Source organism: Elgaria multicarinata, chromosome 7, assembly GCF_023053635.1.
Source record: "Elgaria multicarinata webbii isolate HBS135686 ecotype San Diego chromosome 7, rElgMul1.1.pri, whole genome shotgun sequence".
Taxonomy (NCBI): Eukaryota; Metazoa; Chordata; class Lepidosauria; order Squamata; family Anguidae; genus Elgaria; species Elgaria multicarinata.
This window is the reverse complement of record NC_086177.1, coordinates 62,680,242-62,702,778: the sequence shown is the minus strand read 5'-3', so window position 1 is coordinate 62,702,778 and position 22,537 is coordinate 62,680,242. Positions and strand designations below refer to the sequence as shown.

The 22,537-nt window shown below is 40.8% G+C and overlaps 1 protein-coding gene across 1 annotated transcript in view; it reads left to right on the top strand.

Annotated features, from left to right (window-relative positions):
* The window catches only part of CCDC178 (coiled-coil domain containing 178), a 173,472-nt gene that overhangs the window by 6,608 nt on the left and 144,327 nt on the right, over window positions 1-22,537 (top strand). Inside the window, exons 5-11 of the mRNA XM_063130693.1 lie at window positions 6,153-6,347; window positions 7,551-7,771; window positions 9,743-9,885; window positions 12,832-12,985; window positions 19,901-19,996; window positions 20,089-20,225; window positions 21,296-21,479. Of these exons, the coding sequence (XP_062986763.1) occupies window positions 6,153-6,347; window positions 7,551-7,771; window positions 9,743-9,885; window positions 12,832-12,985; window positions 19,901-19,996; window positions 20,089-20,225; window positions 21,296-21,479 (1,130 nt within the window). The remainder of the gene's footprint in view (window positions 1-6,152; window positions 6,348-7,550; window positions 7,772-9,742; window positions 9,886-12,831; window positions 12,986-19,900; window positions 19,997-20,088; window positions 20,226-21,295; window positions 21,480-22,537) is intronic.

The following is a 22,537-nucleotide window of genomic DNA, read 5'->3' as shown; positions in this document are numbered from 1 at the left end:
TATCCAGGGATACATACGCATGCCGAGACTCAAGGCAGTCCCATCATCCCCTGATTTTTGGGGAATTTATGAAAATCCAACACCCATTCACACCCCTTTCCAATAGCTCTGTCAATTTGCACGTTAAAAAAAAACCTCAAACTCACCACCATGACAGCTTATCCAGGGATACATACGCCACACGCCGAGACTCAAGGCAGTCCCATCATCCCCTGTTTTTTGGCGGGGCTTAAACCTGCAGATATCTCAATGGGGCCATTTCAAAGGAAATCCCAACATGCCATGAATTGGGGAGTAGAGATAAACCTATGAAATCTTCTTCCACACTTGAAAAATGGATTTGGAACTTCCAAAACTCAAAGTGAGCGCAGGAAGGACTTCTCCCCTGAGTCAAAGCCAGACACACCCAACATCCCTGCAAGGCGGGCAGGGGAGGAGAGAAGGCAGGCAGGCAGGCAGGCAGCAGACATTTCTGGGGGCATAAGGAAGTGAGCCAAGGATAAGCCAGTAATGCATATAAAATGGAATAAATAAATAAATAAATAAACGAAGGAGGGGTGGAATTAAAAGCAGCAGTGTTGCTGAATAAACACCAAGAAGAACTTTTTTAAAAAGGTTATATCTGTCTTTTACCAGTAATAGGGGGACGTGCCCGGGGGAGAGGGAAGTAGCTGCCAATTTGACTGGTCCTAGTAGTGACCAGTCTTTTAAGAAGCAACGCTGTCAGTTCAACTCATGAAAGACATTGCTCCACCACTAAGAGAAGTAGAACTGTCACTTCAACTCATGATAGGCATTGCTCCACTGGGTTACTCTCTTTGGAAGGCTCTGATGGCCTTCCAAGTACAGGAGAGAGTGGGGGCACGTCCACAATGAGATGCCCTAGGGGAGCTCATCCCCTTGCACCACATCTTTTCAGTTGTTCCCCAAAGTTAGGGTGGGTAGCAGTGCTCTCTTATTATTGGCTTAGTATATGATTTCAGGTTGTGTTTGTGCATTTGGTGGGGCTACTGTTTTAAAAAACACTGGGAAACGTCCGTTCAGATTAAGAAAGAGAAGTTTCCCAGAATCCCAAGTTACCCGTTTTGCCTATCCCCTCCTCCAACTTTGGGATCATGTGATCATGACCGGGAGTTGACTCTGCCCCTCAGCAATCGAAAAGGTAATCTTTTTCCCGCCTTTACCCTACTTTTAAAAAAAATCTAGCGCGCGACCCGCACCACACAGAGAGCTGAGAGTAGTCTCAAAATGACCCCCATCCACGACTGTCTAAGCACAAGAATTTTCAGAACGATGGCTTCAAAAACAACCCAGTTATCTATGGGCGAAATGTTTTCAAGATGGCGATCGGAGCGCTCCGCGGAAAGAGAAGCGCTCCGAAAATGGGCGCTTCTCTTCGCCTTGCTTCTAGGGGTCTGCGGTCCGCTTCTACTCTGCCTCTGGGCAAGGCGGAGCAGGCCAATTCGCTCCTGCTTCTGCGCTTCTAATCGGAGCGGAGCACATGCCTAGAAACTAGGCAACAGTCAAACAAGGTACAACTGGAGTATAATCGCTTGAACAAAATGTCACCTGCCCTCTTCTTTTCTATCTAGTCCCTTAGTGCTGTGTGTGTGCTTTGCTTTCACTCCATGTAAAGCAGTGGATGAGTCAAAGCATGGACATTCCAGAATAATGTTTTGAAGACTAATGATAACTTTACATTCTTTCATGAGGAAATTGTATTTTTCTTCTTTGGCAGAATTAGAGAAAATTCAAATCTCATTTTTTCACATTGTTTTCACAATTCTGACATATACACCAAGCTCAAAGGCATGACAGGAACATCTTTCTCCTAAACATTTCACATAATAATGCTTTCTGTGCATTATCTGGTATGGGGCTTGCTGTCATCCAGGTGATGACAGACATTTTGTCTTCTAAATGCTATGAATTACCAATAGGTGAACGAGCTTAGATGAAGCACATGTCTTGGTTATACAGAGTTGGATCCAGAGTACTGTTTAGCATAGACCTACTTACGTTGGAGGATGGTGGGGGGGCAGAAGGTGATCTTCATGATACCTTCTTCCCCCTGTAGCCCCCTTATCTTCTCAGAAGTTGCTGTGGATGACTGAGGAAGGAGATGAAAGGTAATGCAGGGTGGCTACAGAGAGAAGGAACAATTGGCAAAAATTGCCTCCCTACCTCCTTAACCTGGAGGGAGCCTGTGTTGGAGCCTGGTGTCTTCTGTAAACAGAACGAGCCCTTTCATTGGCAGAATGGCCAATCTGGATCTAATTGATCATGTCTGGACTACTGTAATGCCCTCCACATACGGCTGCCTATGAAGATTATCTGGAAACTACAGTTGGTCCAGAATGCAATAGCCAAGTTGTCATCCAGTGCTACCTAACTGAAAGAACTGCCCTCATTTTCAGTTTGTTTCCAATCCCAATTCAAAGTGGTTATGGTGACTTTTAAGGTCAGACTTTTACATTCACGTTGGTTGGTTTGTTAATCCAGTGAGAACACCTTTTGTTTTTGAATCTTTATTGCAAGTCAGTTTAATTGTCTGGCCACATGCCGTTGAAGAAAATCCATAACTACATTGATGTTGGATGTCCATTTTCCTTGATAAAGGTTTTGTATTAAAATGTAATATGTTTTAATATATTAATATTTTTATATTAATATCATATTAATATTTTATAGTAAAACATCATGTTATATTTTAGGGTTTGAATTTTTGTGAACTGCCAAGATAGCTTTGGCTATTGGGTGGCATAGAAATGTAATAAATAAATAAAATTTTGGCTGTATAATTTGCAGTTTGACTATTTCGAGCCAATATGGTTGGGTTGATTATGTTTGGCATAATCAACCCAATCATAAGGAAAAAACCAAGGTATCATAAAGCAAATAACTGAACATTCAGATGTATGCCTGCATCAATGGGGATATCATCAAAATCTCTCAGCACTCTTGAAATGACTCAACATGCAGTGTGTTGATTCAGTTTTTCCAGCTGTAAACATGCTTTAGCACATTAATGGTATCTATTAGACTGGAGTTGTCTTAAGAGTATAAGGAGATTGTCCATTGTCACAGTTATTGAGAGGGGTCATAGCAGTTGTCCCTAATAAAAGTATTTAGTTGATTGTTACATGGTACAGATAGCTATGTGCCTACTGCTTTAACAGTTCAGTGAATTTCTGAAAATTGTATATTTTCCAGAGCTGTGCACACATTGAGAAAAAGGTTTCCTGCAATGGAAATTTAAGATATATATGTTAAAAGCAACAGTGAAAAGGATATTTTGTTTTGAAGCTTGCAAATTAAAACAGATTTTTTCTGGAAAATATTTGCTGAGAAATACACTAAAATATAAACAGTGATATACATTTCAAGGATAGTATTGCCCTGGATAAGTTTTCTTCACTGAAGACATTGATGCCTATTCTGTTATACAGCTGGGTACATTAATTTTCTTTTCATGAGCTTTTTGTATTTAAATTTTCTTTAATGCTGTCAAATAAGGAAAATACAATGTTTTTTCTCATGAAAGAACATACAGTTATCATTATTCTTAAATAAATTATTCTAAAATTATTTTATTTATTTATTTTTATTTATTTATTACATTTTTATACCGCCCAATAGCCGAAGCTCTCTGGGCGGTTCACAAAAATTAAAACCACAATAAAACACCCAACAGATTAAAACACAATTACGAAATACAGTATAAAAAGCGCAACCAGGATAAAATTATCTGTGCAGTGAGTCTTAATTGGAGTGACAATGGAACACACATATAGCTGGAAGGAAAAGAAGGGGTGTGTGATATTTTGCCCTACTAATTACGTATACCTAATAGAACCTTGTCAGATTATTGCATAGCAAACTAAATGAAGAAAATAAATGTTGGATGGAATGCGGTTGAAAGAGCAGTCTTCAGGGCTCTAGGTATTATTTTTCTACTTAAGCAAAGTCTAAAAAACAAGATTTATTCCAAGCATATTATAAACATTTTGCACTGTCTGTTGTGCATCTTTTTCATCACACTTATAATTGATTTTAACACAATTTGTTCTTTTCCAGTCTTTTTGAACCTTGTGGTCAAAATGGCACAAACAGTCTATAAATTACAGCCTCAAATTTGTACATCTACTAGTACAAAAATTGTTTTTAGGACTGTTCCTTCAAAAGTACAAAAGGAGATTTTGTAGAGAACTTTTAATCCAGGACCGAGGTTAATAATTGCCGAAATTACGTAGTCACCATAGGTTGCTACAAAGCAACACTATAATGGGGCCTTGCTTTGCGTCATAGTCTACTAATGTAAATTATTCATCTGATTAGCATCTATCTGATTCCAATTCTTCTGGACAGTCATATCCTTGTGCTGTTTTCCAAAAGATGGAAAAGCTGCCCTGTAGGGATGGGAGAACCAGTGGTCTGGAAACAAAGCCCTATAGGGAGAGACTGAAGGAACTGGGCATGTTTATCCTGGAAAAGAGAAGATTGAGGGGAGACATGATAGCACTCTTCAAGTACTTGAAAGGTTGTCACACAGAGGAGGGCCAGGATCTCTTCTCCATCATCCCAGAGTGCAGGAGACGGAATAACGGGCTCAAGTTACAGGAAGCCAGAAGCCAGCTGGACATCAGGAAAAACATCCTGACTGTTAGAGCAGTACGACAATGGAACCAATTACCTATGAAGGTTGTGGGCTCTCTCACTCTAGAGGCAGCTGGACAACCATCTGTCAGGTATGCCTTCAGGTGGATTCCTGTATTGAGCAGGAGGTTGGACTCGATGGCTTTATAGGCCCCTTCCAACTCTCCTATTCTATGATTCTATGAATCAGGGATGCTTGAGTGGGGACACTAGGAAAAGGAAAGCTTTGGTCAAGGATAAATAGCAAGTAAAGGAGAACTGGGTGTTAGGAGAGAAACTGAGGCAAAGGAGTTAATTCAGTTAATTTGTAACTAGAAGCATCCTTTCATAAAATCAGTCTTCATACAGACATACAGTACCTTTGAATATGAACAGGTAGGGGTTCAAAGCCAGCTCTTATCTTCCCCATTTTCACTCTTCAACAAGCACATGCACGGCTTCTGGGTTGAAAGCCCACCTCCCACATTTTGGATGGGATGTCCACTTTATTACCCAGGCTTCCCCCTCTGCACCTTAGAAAGCTTATCCACTCTAAAGGCTTCTTACCATTATTTTAAGCTTTCAAAATAGAATTTAAAATCTTCCTATTCTAGAGGGGAAATTGCTTCCTAAGCAACACAAGGGCAGGGAGTAGTTTAATTATTGTCACAGGGGTTGCCAATCAGTACTGTACAAATCTCGTTTTTGCTCAAAACTATATATATATATATATATATATATATATATCCTGTAAGCACATGCCAGCATCTGTTTATTTAGTATGAACTTCATTAATTTATCTTTATTATTATTATTATTATTATTATTAATAATAATAATACATATTTATTTATAAAGTGCCATCAATTTTCATGGCACTGTACAGAACAAAACAAGACAATCTGCTATATGGCTTACAATCTAAAATCACAGTAACAGACAGGGGAGGGAGGGGAAAAACCAACCGGGGTAGGGGGATACATTTGAAAATTGACCTGTGTTGATGCATTTGAGAATTGGCCAGAATTGATGCATTTGAGAATTGACCAGTGTTTTGTTCCAAATTGTGAAGGTTGCAACAAAGTCTTGAGAGATCTCCTAAAGTTTTTCATTCGATTGAGTTTATGGTAGAAGTGGGCAATGTCCGAATATGAGCTCCTGCTAGCCACATTCCTGCCCAGCAAAAATACCTTGAGTTAAGTCCAGTTGGACTACTGACTATGAAAATAATTTTGGTCCTGAAATCAGCAAAAATGTGGGCTTTTTGGAAACCATTTCATTTTGCGTTTCTTGCTTTTTGCAGAAGAAAAATGCATGCATAGTATCTACTGAAATGAGATGTTGATTTGTGTGTAAATTCTATAGCTCTGTGTACCCGTTTGAAGAGTGTATAAAATGCTAACAGATTGTTTAAAATGAACCTCAAATTAAGCATTTTAAAGAGATGTACCTGTGATATGAAACATTGCTACGCACATTTCTTACTTCTCCTTTTTTTAAAAAAAAATTTTTTGAAGACATCCAGCCTTTAAAGCAGAAAACAACAGCTGTTCTGGCAGAGGTTACAGTGCTAGTTACAAGATTAGAAGGTGAACGTAAAGCAGCTGAAGAAGCGTTAGAGTTTGAGAAACGCCGTAGGAAAAAACTATTCCTAAGTGCTGATAAACTGTCATTTTGGAGGCTGCAGCAGCTTCCTATAGCTGTTCAAAAAGGTATGAAAATTTACCATATAAAGGTAAAAATAATTAATTGACATGCTCATGAGACATGTTAGATTTTCCCAAAATGGTATTAATTTACTGTTCAGAAACACTGTTCTTTTGGGGAACTGTCTTTGCTTTCAGAAGCAATAACATTTCCTGAGTGTTAAACTAAGTATGTTTTTTCTATCTGGTCATTTAAAATAACTGTGAAATCTGACAGTCACCTCTAGGGGAAGGGAGAATTATATCAGCCTTTATCTTTATCAAACAGTGAATAACTAAACAAACAACAAAAATAATCCAATCTAGCACACCCAAGCGACCAAGATTCAGGCATTGTATTCTTATTTTTAAATTCTATTACATTTATTTTTGAATTCAAATTGGGTGTATGTTTTTGTATGTATATGCCTGCTCTGTATACATTGGGGTTATTTGAGTTGAACAGCTAATGTACATAACAACCAGCCATTGTGCATGCTCACCACCCCTCATTGGGAATGTGTACATAATCTGTCCATGAAGAGGACATGTGTACATTTCCTGATCAATTTACAGGTTTTTGGCCTTGTATCTTCTCCAGGCATTGTGCGCAAGCTTGAACAAGCATTGAGGAATGTGCATGTTTCTTAGAGGCAATACATATTGACAAGGCAATGTACATAATTCTACCAACATATGCACATTCTCCAATGTGTATTGGAGATTGGGCATATTATCCAGAGAATATGCAAAACCCTGCTGAGATATGCACATTCCCCTGAAGCCTGTTGGAGAGTATGTATATTGAATGGAAAATGCTTTGGTGTGAGACCTTTATTCTTCATTTGCCTGCAGGTGACTATTGTTGGCATTTGGGGTCTGACTCTTTCTCTGGAAGGAGCTAACACTCAGCTCAGTCTGAGGAGTCCTCCGTGCCTTTTTCTCACCAGTAGTGGTAGCACGGGTAATGCTCCACATCCATAGTGTTAACTGTTAAACTCATGTCAGCAAGAATAATTTGTTCTGTTGAGTTACCTTAATGTTTATAGGACTTTGTGTCTCATATTTCTGGGATTTTGCTGGCAAATAGCATATCAAAGGCTTCTGTACAATATGGACACAACTTAACATTTCATAGGAAGTTATATAGTATATCAGCCAACATTATATGTTCAATCATTAAATGCAATGGTCACAATTTTGTTCTACTGCTTATTTTTTCTTCTACAGAATGGGAGAAGTGTTCAGAAAATGTTACAGAATTTCAGTGGCATTTTGAGGAAAAAAATCAGCAATTACAGGACGCAGTAAACCAACTTGCAAAAATAGATGTAGCTAATGCAAAGATTCAGGAGCATATAGACTACATGACGAAATACAGCCCTCTGCTGGGAGAAAAGATGACTTATGAAAATGTCTCTATAGAAAAAGTAAAAAAGATATACCTAGAGGTAAACAGATTAAATATTTTCATGATTTTCCCCAGTTGGGCTGGTACATTACTATTCTGCGTTTCTGTATCCAAGTACCACTCTGTACATCTAGACAGAAAGAAATGTGAAAGTACACCACAATGCACAGAACATTTATCATTTGAAGGCAGAAACTAAATCTGATTACTTAAGAAACATAAATGCAAATTTATTATAAAAGATAGTGTATAGGGTTGGCCAAAATTTATATCTATCTATCTATCTATTTATCGTGTGTGTGTCTGTCTATCTGTTACTCTCTCTCTCTTTTTATCTATGTTAAACCACTTAGAGATATGTTTACAAACCACTAATAAAGTCACTTTAAATTTATTAAGGCTGTTATCCTATGTATGTTTAGACAAAAAAGTCCTACAAGTTCCAGCATTGCCTACATCTCCCAATTGTTAGACTTTTTCTATCTAAACATGCATAGGATTGCACCCTAAATCGTGATTTTCTTTCAAATAACTTTATGAGACTAAGGGCACAGTCCTATGCATGTTTAGACAGAAAGAAATCCTATAACTCCTAGCGTTACCCAGCCAGCATTCCCCACTTGTAGGTTTTTTTTCTGTCTAAACATATATACGAATGCACCCTATCTTACTTAAAAAAGTGGTAAGTGCAAGCTGACTACAGAAATACTTGCTACTTCAAAAAACAAAAGCCAATATATTTCCAAAGAAAAGTCATTGGGAGGTACAGTAGTTTTTTCTGATTGGTTCTATCGCGAAGCATGAAACCTAATGTAAAATTCATGGGGGGAAAAGAACCTACTTATAATAATTTCCTCACTCGAGCAAATATCTTTCTTGTGGAAATTTCAGTCCTTGCTTTGCCTCACTTCTGAGATGGGCTGTTTATATGCCTGTTTACAAGTAGAACTGAGGTAGTGCCTTCTGAAAGCTAGCCTAGGAATCCATGGAGATATGAAATGGCCTTCTAATTAAGATCTCAACATCATCCTTTGTACAACGATAGCTATACTAGAAGACTGGCTATATTAGAGTAATTTCTAGAAGTTGAGATGATTACAGGAATTTTAGGCTAGTGAATTCACAGGCTTTGGAAAAGTCCTAGTAGTAAACATTCTGTAACTGATAGATCATATTGACCCTACCATTAGGCAAATAGTGAAAAGTCAACTTCAGTTTACTTACTCTTGTTATGGAAGTGGTCAATGCTTAGGCTGCAAACCTCTACACATTTATTTGGGAGTAAGCCCCATGAAACTGGATGGGATTTACTTCCATGTAAAGCTGCATAGGATTTGGCTGCAAGATGGGAAATTATGTACTTGTTGAATTGAATATCATGCTGCTACTACTACTCCCGTCTCTCTCTCTCTCTCCCACACCCACACCCACACATCACTTGACCTAAACTCATCATCATGGTTTTTGAGCACTTCATTGTTTGTCAAAAAGAACATGATAAGATTGTTGAAAAAATGGAATTTCCTGCATGAACTTGGAAGTGAGTGTATTAGGGTTTATGTAGTTGAAATTAGATAGAGACAAAGTAAGGGGAAGATTCTGAATAGTCATTCATAGATTATGAAAATATTTAAATGCAGGCTTAGAAACACATCCAACCATCGGTCAGTTGTATGTAAATGTTTTAATTTCTTAACATGTCTACTCTAAAAGTAAGGGTTTGGGTTAGGCCCATTGAATTCAGTGGGGCTAACTCCTAGTTACTTGGGTATAGGATTGCAACTTAATTACCATTAAACTCATTGGAGTTTCCTTTTGAGTAAATAGATATAGGATTGGAGTGTAAGTGTCACTTTTAGTTTTTTCCCCTTTCAAAGGTGACAGAAAAATGCAAAATAATTAAACATATATAAAAGAGATAACACTATATCATCGCTACAAGGCAAGTGAGTAGAATAATCTTTCCGATGTGAGCTTTACACTGTCAAAATAATTTCTGTTCTTTTAAAAGGCCAAAGAGGAATATGATATTGTTCATCAGAAGCTAATTATGTTAAGAGCTATACATGCAGATCTCTCAGAAGAGTGTGAAAGGAAAAGAAAATCTATGTCTGAGCAAATCGAAGCAGCTGAGTTCTTGTTGAACGATCTTTTGTAAGTGCCTTTTAAACTTTTACAGTATTGTTTTTCAAGTAGTATGTGTTCATTTATGCTGATTTCTTTACAGAGTCAGCAAACAGAAAATAGACTTCAATCCAGAGACAAATCTTGGATCTCTTAGAAAGTGTTGCTGTTGTTGTTGTTGTTTTATATAATGCCATCTATGTATATGTGATGTTGTTATTGGATGCAGTGAGTTGAGAAACTGTGTGGAAAGATGATAAATTTGGTCTTGGTCATAGGTCTTGGTTACGACAGTGTTGCTGTACCCAAGCAGAAATATTAGAGAGGCAGTTGGATGATGTAGGATTGAGTGGAGGGTGAAGGATCTGAAACACTTCCCTATCATGTCATTTCACTAACAGAAATTATGTTGCTTTAGCAGAAGGTGCCTCTAGGCTAATACCAATAGCATTAACTTGTGCAATGGGATTCCCTGGAGAGCCTGTTGCACAAACTAACACTATTGGCATTATGCTCAAGTTCCCTTACACTAGCGAAATGTAACTTGTGCTAGTGAATGACACTGTAGGATACTGCCCCGGACTAGAGGGGTAGAACTGGGTGCCATCATCTTATTGGTTGTTTCTAAAAGTCATGGCAAGTGATGAGGCTACACAGGGACAAAAGACATAGAGAGAATAGTAGAGGGCCAAATACAGAGCTGAATGGAGCTGAAGGAGGAGTATCCCCCAGCTGACGACAGAACCACAAAAGTTTAGAAACGGAAGTGCTGGGCATGGAGGAAGTGGAAGAGTGCAGAAGAAGAGAGATCTAGAGAGTCCAGAGTAGATGGGTTTTGGCATTGAAGGGGGAGGCATAATCTTGAGCAAAGAATGAGGAGCAGGGATGTGGAAGGGTAGGCCTTAGCAGGACATCAAAGATAGAGAAGGAGCTCGTAGGATGCATAGAATTGATGTGAATCAGAGAGTTGAAGCACTGTTGTTTAGCCAGGCAAATGGCAGAGAAGAAACCAGAGGATGAATTTATAGTGGACAAAGTCTGCCAACTCTTTTGTTCTCTTCCAGAGGTGTTCAGCTTAATGTCTGGTTCAGGTTCACTTCCTCCTCCTCTCCTCTTGCCTGTTTTGCACATGCTCTGGGCTTAGGTTGGCCTTTTGCAACCTTGGGAAGGCAAGCTTAGGCTATAATTTAGGGATGGAGCATCAAACCACGTCAGTGGCTTCCAAATATTGTATAGTACCAAATATTGTATAGCATAAATGTAGAGCACTTCTTTAGTTTTTTACGTTCGCCTTTGATCCTTACTTTCAGCAATAATAATGCAGAACAGGAATTGCTACAGAAAATAACTCAATAAAAAGGTACTTCCTGTTGTTCCTCTAGCTGGATTAGCAGCAATTGCTACAGGAATCAGTATCCTAACACGTAGGTTGTGGGTGATTGTCTCTGATTCAGAGTGCTGATCATCCATAAGTACACTTTTGAATTTCAAGTGCCTTGTAATAGCAATTTTACAATCTGTTTCTTGGATTTGCAGTCTTTATTGGTAATGAAAGGTCAGCTACATTTTGTCTCATGGGACAGCTAATTGAAATGTTAACATTTCTTTGTGGGGACTACAAATTTCAAGCACTTAGTCAATCTAAGTTCTTCTTTTTTGTGTGTGTGGGGGACAATAAGTGGTATCCCATAGTTCTATTGGAGAATCAAATGCTAATGTATGCCAAACTGTGCATACATTTTTCTGTGGAAGGAAATAATCAAAGGGCAGTAATGTTTCCCTTAGTAAGGATTTTTAATCGGAGCTAATCTGTGTTTTCTGTTCATTGATGACATGGGCCTCATTTTCTCAAGTACGGGAGGCACACACATTGTTGTTATTCTCTGCAGTATGCTGAAATCAGCTCCATTCCATCATTTCTACATGGCAGAGCCAGCTGTCTCGAAAACCTGGCTTTTCAATGCCGGCAAAGACATACTTCTAGGTGTGTGTAGTGGGGGGCAGAGTAAAACCAATGTCTTCCAGAGAGAGGCTTGTTACCCGCCCCTCTCCAGGTTCCTTCTGCCACTACAGTTTAATGAATGGGAATGGGGAGTAACTTGCCCACAATATTGGCTCCCCATGAGAGCACCCCACTGGCACAAATAAGCCCCTCCAAAGAGTATCACACCAGTCCTACATCAGAGAACACATCACAGAAGGAAATTAACACAGCCCTTTTGCAACTCTGGAGCTGCACAGCTAAAAACACATCAGAGAAACAAATTAACAAAGTTCCAGAGTGAATTAATGTAGGAAGTGCATAGTTGTCTCTCGTTGGAAATGCTGAAGGAGTGAATGAGGGAAGGGCCAGCCCACATCACAGCCAGGTCACAGGCGCGCCAAGGATTTAGTGAAGAGGCATGGGGCACATTGCAGATCAAGTGCCTGGGAGCCGCTTTAGCTAAAAACAATGGAGTAAAAGGACTCTCCGATCTTGCAGTTTTCCAGGCAGAAACAACTGCTTGGGAGCATGCTGGCCACTATGTTAGGTGCTGCAAAGGACATCACAAAGCAGCCAAGCTACAGCTCATCAGCTCATCCTATCCACCAGCTTTTGCCACATTATGGTGAAACTTTATTAATAACAGATCAGTTCTGCAGAAAAGTCCCTAGCAAAAGTGTTTCCCAATGAAGCTGGTTGACAGTTAACTTAGGTTACTATTTGGGAGGAGGCTAAGACTGCAGTCCAAATGCACTTACTAGAGATTCCTATTGAACTCAGTGGAGCATATTTCTAAGAAAACATATTTAGGGTCACACAGCACAGTAAATGTTGAAACATAAGAAAGTAGTTTCAGCATCGCTATACTAGCAGTGGAATGAGGTTAGATGCCCAGCTAGAATCAGATGGTTTTGACCAGCTTGATAGAATTGTGTTAATCAATACATTTTTAGTTGATTTTAAATTCTATTGGTCTCTTACCTTTTTCTCAGGAATCAGTTTAAAGAAGATGAAAACATTTTCACTGATTACTGTACCAAGGTAAACGAATTGAAGGAGGCTATATTACAAAATAAAAATCATCTTAAAGAACTTATCAAGCAAGAAGGAGATGTAAAGGCTGACATAATATCTTGGCAAGATAAAGTGAGTTTTGAATATTTATATGTAAATAAATAAAACTAAAATGGAACATCATATGAAATCCTAACCTTCTTCGTGGTCTCTGTGCATCACACATATGCGCTCTGCACCTGTGCCGAGTCTCGATCGGGAGAACTTCTATAGCTAAGTAAGTTTGGGCGGGAACCCTCCCACCACCATCCCACTGGGCATGCTCAGACGGGTTCCCGCCCACTCTCTCTGTTTTTTCTCAACTGCCATTGTGGACGGACTCATTTTCTGGGACTTCTTGTCATCTAGCTGAGTTTTTCGTATAAATAGTTAGCCGATTCTTTAATCTTCTTCCTTCTTACTTTTATAGCTTTTATTTCTACCTAAAAAATAAATAAATAATTTAGTATAGTTAGTTAGTTTTTTTCTCTTCAGCGATCCTTGATCGCCCGGCGCTATAATAGCATGGGCGTTAAGGCCCCGTTTGGAAAATGCGTGCGGTGCGGGGCAAAATTATTCTCAACTTACGGACACTCATTGTGTGTAGTGTGCTTAGGCAAAGGTCACATCGCAGAAACCTGCCACCACTGTATGTCGTTCACCAAGCAAACTAGGAAACATTGCATGGATCGACTAAGAGTGATCCTTTTGGGATAAAGCTCTAAGAGCATCAGAAACCCCAAAAGCCCCAAGCACAATGGAGGGCACGGAGGATCATGGAGCAGACCAGAGAACATCTCCCACGCACTCCATTATGACCCTCACTGTGGGTTCGCCTAAGTCCCTTACTCCAGGCCGCTCTTTATCCTTAAAGGCAGCCAAGAAAATCTCCAAAAAAGCTTGTACCCCAAAATCGGGAGATCCTCCTCGTAAGAAAAAGAAAAGGAAGCATTTGAGCAAATGGGCAACGCCTTCAGAGCAACACCCAGGGCTTCCATCACCTCCAACAATGCTGGACTCTCCTATTCCAGTCCAGACCAGAGAACATCTCCCACGCACTCCATTATGACCCTCACTGTGGGTTCGCCTAAGTCCCTTACTCCAGGCCGCTCTTTATCCTTAAAGGCAGCCAAGAAAATCTCCAAAAAAGCTTGTACCCCAAAATTGGGAGATCCTCCTCGTAAGAAAAAGAAAAGGAAGCATTTGAGCAAATGGGCAACGCCTTCAGAGCAACACCCAGGGCTTCCATCACCTCCAACAATGCTGGACTCTCCTATTCCAGTCCTTACCACACTACTCCACACTGTAAAACAGTCCTGGAAAACCTTTCATCCATGCCACTGACTTCCAGAAGACTAGAAAACATGTACAGGATACAGGATAAGGGAGCTGAATTCCTCTTCAATCATCCACACCCAAACTCGGTCATAGTGGAATCGTCGCAGGGTCGGTCACACAGAGTCCACTCCTCCCTGGTCAACAAAGAAGGCAGAAGGCTTGACCTGATGGGCCGGAGGTTATATTCATCAGCCGCTCTAGGACTTAGAGTAGCGAACTATCCGGCTGTCATGGCCTGCTACCAGCTTTTCCTCTGGGAGAAGATTGGATCGTTATGTGACCACCTCCCCGACGATAAGAGAGAGCTTGCGCAGGTCTTCCAACCAGAAGCCTCCAAAATGGCCAACCCCCCCCCCCACAAATCAACACAGCCAGACACCAAGTGGACTATGGGGCAAAAGCAATAGTGGGATCCATTGCGCTGCAGAGACACATATGGCTCAGATTGGTGGGACTATCGCAAGAGGCACGTTCCCGCATAGAAGACCTGGCATTTGATGGAGAGGGTCTTTTAAACTCCTCAACTGATGACACTGTGGACAATGTTCAAAAGACCAGAACCACGGCTAAGAAAATGGGCTTGTCCCAACCAACCTCAATCTGCCTACAGGCAACGTTGATGGTATTGTCAAACCTCGTTCCTAGGCTCCAGACAGAGTACAGACCGCACTAGACAGCAGTTTGGTTCTCAACAACAGCGCCCTTTCCAAGCTCAACCCAGGTACCAGCCCTTGCAAAAGACATACCAGCACGGGTAAAACTCTCCCTTCAATGGTGGACAATAATAGACCACCTCACCCAGGGACTACCCTTCAGCCCATCGACCCCATTGAGACTGCAAAAAAGATAATTACTAATAAAAAACAATGCTTCTGACTCCCCCCTCAGTCACCCGGAACGCCTTTAGACTCTCCAACTCACGCCTCTCAATTTTCCAATGCGAATGGCATCACATCACCTTGGAGTCTTGGGTCCTTAAGATAATTAGTCAAGGCTACAGAATTGAGTTTCAGGGACTCCCTCCCTTTTCAGGAATAAGAACCACTGCACCTTCCCCAATATTAGAACTGGAAATTCAGACCCTGCTGGCGAATTCACCCTGTCCTGTCACACAACACCAACTGCGGCTTTTATTCCAGGTATTTTACTTTCCCGAAAAGGGATGGAGGACTACACCTGATTCTGGACCTCCGAGGCGTAAATAAATTAATAAAACTGAAAAAGTTCCAGATGGCTACGCTTGCATCCATTCTTCCCCTGGTTTGCAGCAATTGATTTAAAAGATGCATACTTCCATGTTGCAATTCATACCTCTAGTCAAAAATTGCTCTGTTTTTCCGTAGGTGGTTGACCATACCAGTTTACTGTCCTCCTGTTTGGTCTTGCCACAGCCCCATGGGTTTTCACAAAAGTCATGGCTACAGTCTGTGCCCATCTAAGAACCCAAAACATCCAAATTTACCCGAACATCGACGACTGGCTCCTGGTCGCCCAGTCGAAGGAACAGCTTCTCCAAGACATAAAGGTATCTCTAGACCTACTAGATCGATTGGGTTTGTACGTCAACATCGAAAAGTCAACCCTCACCGCGTTAAAAACCATATGCTTCATAGGGGTACTAATAGACTCCTCAGCTGCCAGAGCATTTCTTCCTCGGGATTGAACAGTTGCGATTACCGGTCTAGCACGACGTGTTTACCTCACGACCAAGATGAAAGCTTTCCACATTCTGAGACTCTTAGGACTAATAGCCTCCACCACTATGGTCGTCAAGTTTGCCCGCCTCAAAATGAGGGTGCTCCAAAATTGATTCATCCGCCAGTACAACTGCCAGGACAACCCTCACTTCATAAAACTAAAACTACCAGCACGGGTAAAACTCTCCCTTCAATGGTGGACAATAATAGACCACCTCACCCAGGGACTACCCTTCAGCCCATCGACCCCATTGAGAATGGTGACGACGGACGCCTCTCTCGTCAGATGGAGAGCTCATTGCGGGACTCTAAAAATCCAGGGGAAGTGGGCATCAGCCCACAAAGGCCTCCGTATCAATGTACTAGAGTTGCTCGCAGTAGAGAAGCCTTACACACGTTTGAGACCATACTCGTCCGATGCCATGTCCAGATAGCGTTCAACAATACAACAGTTGTATTCCATATCAACAAACAGGGAGGAACAAAATCTCCTACCCTACTATCTCTGACAATATGGATGCTACAGTGGTGTGCGAACAGGGAGATCAACTTGACAGCGATTCACATATCAGATGAGTGCAATACCACAGCAGACGCACTCAGCAGACCTTACAATCCTTCCCACGAGTGGGAACTAGCCCACAAAATACTGCAAAACTTGTTCGAACTGTGGGGACATCCCAGTGTCGACTTATTCGCGACAGAACACAATGATGTCTGCGATCTTTTCTGTAGTCAGGCAGGGACAGGAAGGAACTCCCAGGGCAATGCCTTTGCCCTCACTTGGAATGGGACACAATTCTATGCCTTCCCACTGTTTCCCCTTCTAACAGGGTAGTCGCAAAGACCCAGAGGGACAGGATGACAGGCATACTCGTCACCCCATGCTGGCCAAGGCAACCGTGGTTTGCCAGACTTCTCTGTCAGTCCCGTGGCAGGCACATGAGACTCCCCTCCATACCGAACCTACTGACTCAGGTATCAGGCAAGATACAGCATTCGGACCTGAACACGCTAAGACTCACAGCGTGGAGGATAGGGAAGTAGGGAATCCCTCCCTCCCCTCACCAATACGGGCCATAATAGAAAACCCACGATCCGCAAGTCCTACTCATCCAAATGGGCAAAGTTTTCATCTTTTGCTGAACAGAATCATTTTGATCCTACACAAGTACCAACCCAGCAGATTTTACTTTTCCTTATGTCGCTTCATAATTAAGGACTAAAGTCATCATCTACTAAAGCCTACCTCACGGCAATATCTGCATCGATACCGACATCATCAGCCTCCTTTCTTTTTTCAAACCAATTAATAAAGCGGTTCATCAAGGGCCTTAGAAACGTTGCACCTCCACTAAAGGATCTTGTTCCTTCTTGGAGCTTATTTGTCATACTCCATGCTCTCATGAAACCTCCTTTCGAGCCCATGGCCACTGCAGACCTTAGGTTACTTACCTTTAAAGTTGCCTTCTTGGTAGCGATCACCTCGGCTCGGCGCGCTAGTGAACTATGTTCCTTGAGGATCGACCCCCCTTACCTGCTGTTCCATAAAGACAAAGTTGTTCTCTGAACGGACTTTAACTTCTTACCCAAAGTAGTTTCAAGCTTTCACATTAATCAAGATATCGTCTTGCCCTCCTTCCTTACACACGTTAGATGTCCATAGAGCCCTAGCATTCTACAAAGCCTGGACCGAACATGTCAGGCTATCACCCAGGCTATTTGTGTGTTATGGCGGATGACAAAAGGGACACCCTGTATCGTCCCAGAGACTAGCCTCCTGAGTGGCCCAGACTATCAAGCTGTCATACGACGTAGCAGGATTAGAGTTGCAAGAGACAGTCAAGGCACACTCGACAAGGGCTGTAGCCACATCCTTGGTGTTTGCATGAGGAATACCCCTTGGGGATCTGTGTAAGGCGGCGACTTGGGCATCCCCCTCTACATTCGTAAGGCACTACAGATTGGACGTCCGAGCACGACACAACTGCTTAATCGGCAGAGCTGTGCTCTCAGAGGTCCTCCGATAGACACCGACCCACCGCCTGGTGAGTAAGCTTGTTAATCGCCCATATGTGTGATGCACAGAGACCACGAAGAAGAAAGTTAGGTTGCTTACCTGTAACTGGAGTTCTTCGAGTGGTCATCTATGCAGTGGCACAACCCACCCTACATCCCCGCTTCGGTGTCATCCTTCAATACCGAGTGTGTAGATAGATAGATAGATAGATAGATAGATAGATAGATAGATAGATTGCTCTCTCGGTCGCAAGACCACAATGTTGGTTCTTTTTTTCTTAAACTGAGAGCGTGGGCAGGAACCCGTCTGAGCACGCCCAGTGGGAAGGTGGGGGAGGATTCCCACCCAAACTTACTTAGCTATAGAAGTTCTCCCGATCGAGACTCCATGCAGGCACAGAGCCCGTATGTGTGACTGCACAGATGACCACTCAAAGAACTCCAGTTACAGGTAAGCAACCTGACTTTTTGTCTAATGAGAAGTTAGGCATCCTATAATCTCAGCAATACATGCCAGTTTTATCTAGTGAAATGAAAATGTTTGATGGAGTGTTTTATGCTTTCATTGTGCCAGGTTCAGTGTTCAGCACCCAGCTTAGGCAGCTTCTGGGGCCTACATATCCCAGCAAGATTCACAGGGACTGACACCATCTCTCTTTCCCCTTTTCCATGGTGGGTGCTATAAGGTGGGCCCTGCCTGGCAGTGCTGCCATCAGTTGAGGGGTATTCCTGCAATGCTAATCAGTGATGGCACTGCCACCAATCAGCTTCTTCCCTTCCCCAACTTTACCCAATGGTGCTGGTGTGCATCTTATTGGAGCTGGACTGTTAGCATTTTTATTTTCTCATATTATACTGATGAAGATGATTTCATTTCTATACCACCTAATTATAACCCCAAAATGCAGCACAATCAAAAATAATATAAAATCTTAACATATCAAAAAATTAAAACAATTTAAAATAGCTAAGAAACAATTAACAGTATAATATCTGGATCCGATAAGACAAATAACAATGGCAATGCAACAGTGTGCCCAACATTGCATTACTATGTTATATGTTCTGTGACATTGCATGATGGGAGCTGAAAGTTCATGGCAGAACAGTAAAACAGAGGGGGAAATGTCATTTGCTCCTGCGCACTTGTACAGGATGAAAAATAATAACAAAAAACACACACCTTGTGAATGCATTCAAGATACTCTCCAGTGTACATTATCAAAGATTCCTACAAAAAATATATTTAAAAATTCTTCCTGAGACTAAGAAGGGATGAGGGAGGATGGTGCTGGCACTAGTGAGATCTCAAGGAGTGGCATGGTTTTTTGCCACTATTGCCACGCGACTCTCTAGCCGTTCCTGACAACCAATAGAAAAATTGCCCTGCCAGGTTCTGACATCACAGTAATCCACTGTGAGAATGAGCCAGGCTATGGGTTCTCAGGGTGGCTTGTTTGTGCAAAACTACCCATGATGGGGAAACTGCTCCGGGTTAGGATGTCATGCTAAGCCACTGTGCAACCACCCACAATAACAACCCTCTGTGGTTTAACATGATGTGCAAACCCAGTCAATCACTGTCTATAAAAAGCTTGTTCTTGCCTCCTTGAACAATCCTTTTGTCTTATCTCTGTTATTTCTTTGAAACCTACCTATTCACCACAACTTGTCTTTATCCCTTAAGAACCCCTTTTCCTCCCTTAACCATTACCTATAAGATAATACATATTTTCTTTGAAACTGAAATACCCATAATGATTTTTTAAAAAAACCAACACAAATTGGCTTATCTTTTTTCAAACCTAGGGAATTAGCATCTGTCTGTTATTTGGTAAACTATGCATAAATAAATAAATAAATCTTAATACGATGTACTTTTGCAATCCCAGATTTGTTGTAATATTCTGAGTAAATGTTGACTGAGCAATTACATTTTATTTTTAATGTTTAGGTAAGGCGTTTGATTTTGAAAATTACCACTCAGGAAAATGAGAACGAAGATTTATTGAATAAATATTATGAAGAGATGAAAACTATGGAAAATTCTGTAAGTTTATAAAAGGTTAAGCAAAAAAGCTTTTGTATTCCATGTGTTACTGTATTTTCATAATATTCTTTATATGCCCTGATGCTTCTTAGAAATCCAGTAAGCAGTATGATATACAAAAACTGAAAGAAAAACTCATGAGTCATTTTAAGGAAATAGCCCATTTGCAGAATGAAAATTACTGTCTACTTAATGAAAATGGAACATTTCTGCAAAAATTCAGAGAGAGGTAAGTGTAACCATATTAACCATTGATAAGGGAACAATCTGATCCAGCCAACTGAGCTGCGCTACTTTGGTTTTTGTCTTTTTATTTTCATTCAAGACAACAGGATTGCAGCTGAATTCTATGCATGTTATACATCAATGGAGCTTACTTTGAAGGATGAATCAGCTTAAACTCAAGTACTAGAGTAAACTGATAGCCTAAAGAGATACCTTGAGGAATATCTCAAGTGCAAATATTTATTAGCCCACAAAAATGCACTAGCCTTCAGATACCGAGGAATGGATTGGAAGAAGTTATTGTAAGAGTAATGGTTACTCCCTATAGGTCAGCCATCCCTACCTGGTGTCCTCCAGATGTGTTGGATTGCAACTCCCATCATTCCCAGCTAGCATGATCATTTCTTTAATAGCACCACATTCAAAATATTTGAATCTACACCTCAAATGAACTTTGACATAAACGCTTGAGGGGGAATATAGGAGGATATGTATGCCAAGCGATGCTATTGATGATAATTTGTGACTACTGTGAAAACAGCAATGCTCCCTAATTCTGTTTTGAATATTTTTTCTGAACTGAATATTTCATCACATAATACAAAGCTGAAACATGATGGTGATTTTGAAAGCTTGTTTACACACACACACACACACACACAGAGAGAGAGAGAGAGAGAGAGAGAGAGAGAGAGAGAGAGAGAGAGAGCAATGATAAACTGTCATGCTCTAACTGATAGTCAGGTTTGTACTAGTATAAAACTCCCTGAATCAAATGATGGTTATGCTGGTGGAAATGGAGTTTGTGTGAGCAATCTTTAATTTTTTTAATTTAATGAATAAATACCTTGAGAATTCGGCAAAGTATTTCTTTAATGTAGACGTAGGTGTTTTAAAAATCAGTGCAGTCCTAATATGGAAAGTGAAACAAAATTAAACACTTTGCACAAGCACTGAAAGTATTTAACCTTTATAGTAAGGTCTGAATATGTGCTAGTGTTATTAGGTATGTGTTTTTAATTGTGTCAGATGTGCTAGTGTTGTAAGATGCTTTTTTAAAAATTCTTTTAACAGTACACGAAGGAAAATGGGATATCAAGCAGAAATCCAGATTTTGCAGAAAAATATTCGTAGACTGGAAGAGCATTTAAAAAAAGTCAATAAAGAACTTTATTCAGCTGAATTGGCTTATGATGAAGCCAAAACTAAACTGGAGGAATTGGAGCAAAAGATGGTTAAAGAAAAAATGCGTTTCAAGGTTGTTTAAAATCATTCTATTATGATGATATTTAATTATTTTTAAGGCCTGAAAAGACTGTATAGCATAGAAGTTCATGTGTAAGTAAGTTCATGAATCTATTTAACATCATGCTGTCATATCATTTGCAATATTAAAAGTGTTACATAACCTAGAGTTCTGTAGCCCTAAATGATGTTGTGAAATTGGCTGTGTATAGAAAAGCAACCATAGACCTAGAGTTGCCAACTACTTTTCTGGCCACTATAGCTGTGACTTTGCTTAATGTGCAGTAGATGGTGATGTTTATCTCCATGCTGTGAAAAGCTTTACATGCTGACTTTGCCAGATCGAGATGCCATTAGAAGCACAAGAGTGGGCCAAGCCCCTCCTTTTTTTCCAGGCGTTGTCAACTTTACTCTGACTGTTCCCATGCAACTAGGAGCAACAGGTCTCCACACCCAGCAGAAGAGATCTGTGCATGAAAGCAGCTTTTTGCCTACTGCAATGTTAATCTAAGCCCTGTTGAACTGGCTGGGTGTGGATTTTGATGGAACTAGGTATGTGCATCTGCATCCAGAACATGAGTAGCTATGTGTATCAGTTACTGCAGCTACAACTGGATTAGAACCAGGGTCTTTATTTAATGACTTTAGCTAACTGTAACTGAGAACATCATCACATGTGGGGAAATCGCGATTCCTTACTGTCAGTTCTTCACCCCTGCTTTTGTCCCTCATTACTTCCTATTTCTGCCCAGAGGGGAAAGAGGAAGTAAACAAAGACCACGTGACCCATTTAGGGACCGTTTGTATCGTGCCGCTTTTCCTGCACACAGCAGTACATTGTGACACATTCCGTTTTTAAAAAAAGTCAGATTAAAAGAGGTCTATTTTGCAATGGAAAAACAAGCGGAAGGAGCAGGAGGCACGCAGGAGGCAGAAATGGTTGTCTAAAGGATGTGCACACATCTGTAAATGGGCAATAGTGAGCGTGTGGTAAAACGCTTGTCTGATGAACCTCTAAAAAGCAGTTTCTTCTAGAAAGAGGAAGAAAGTTCCATCTTTCAGTTAGCAGAG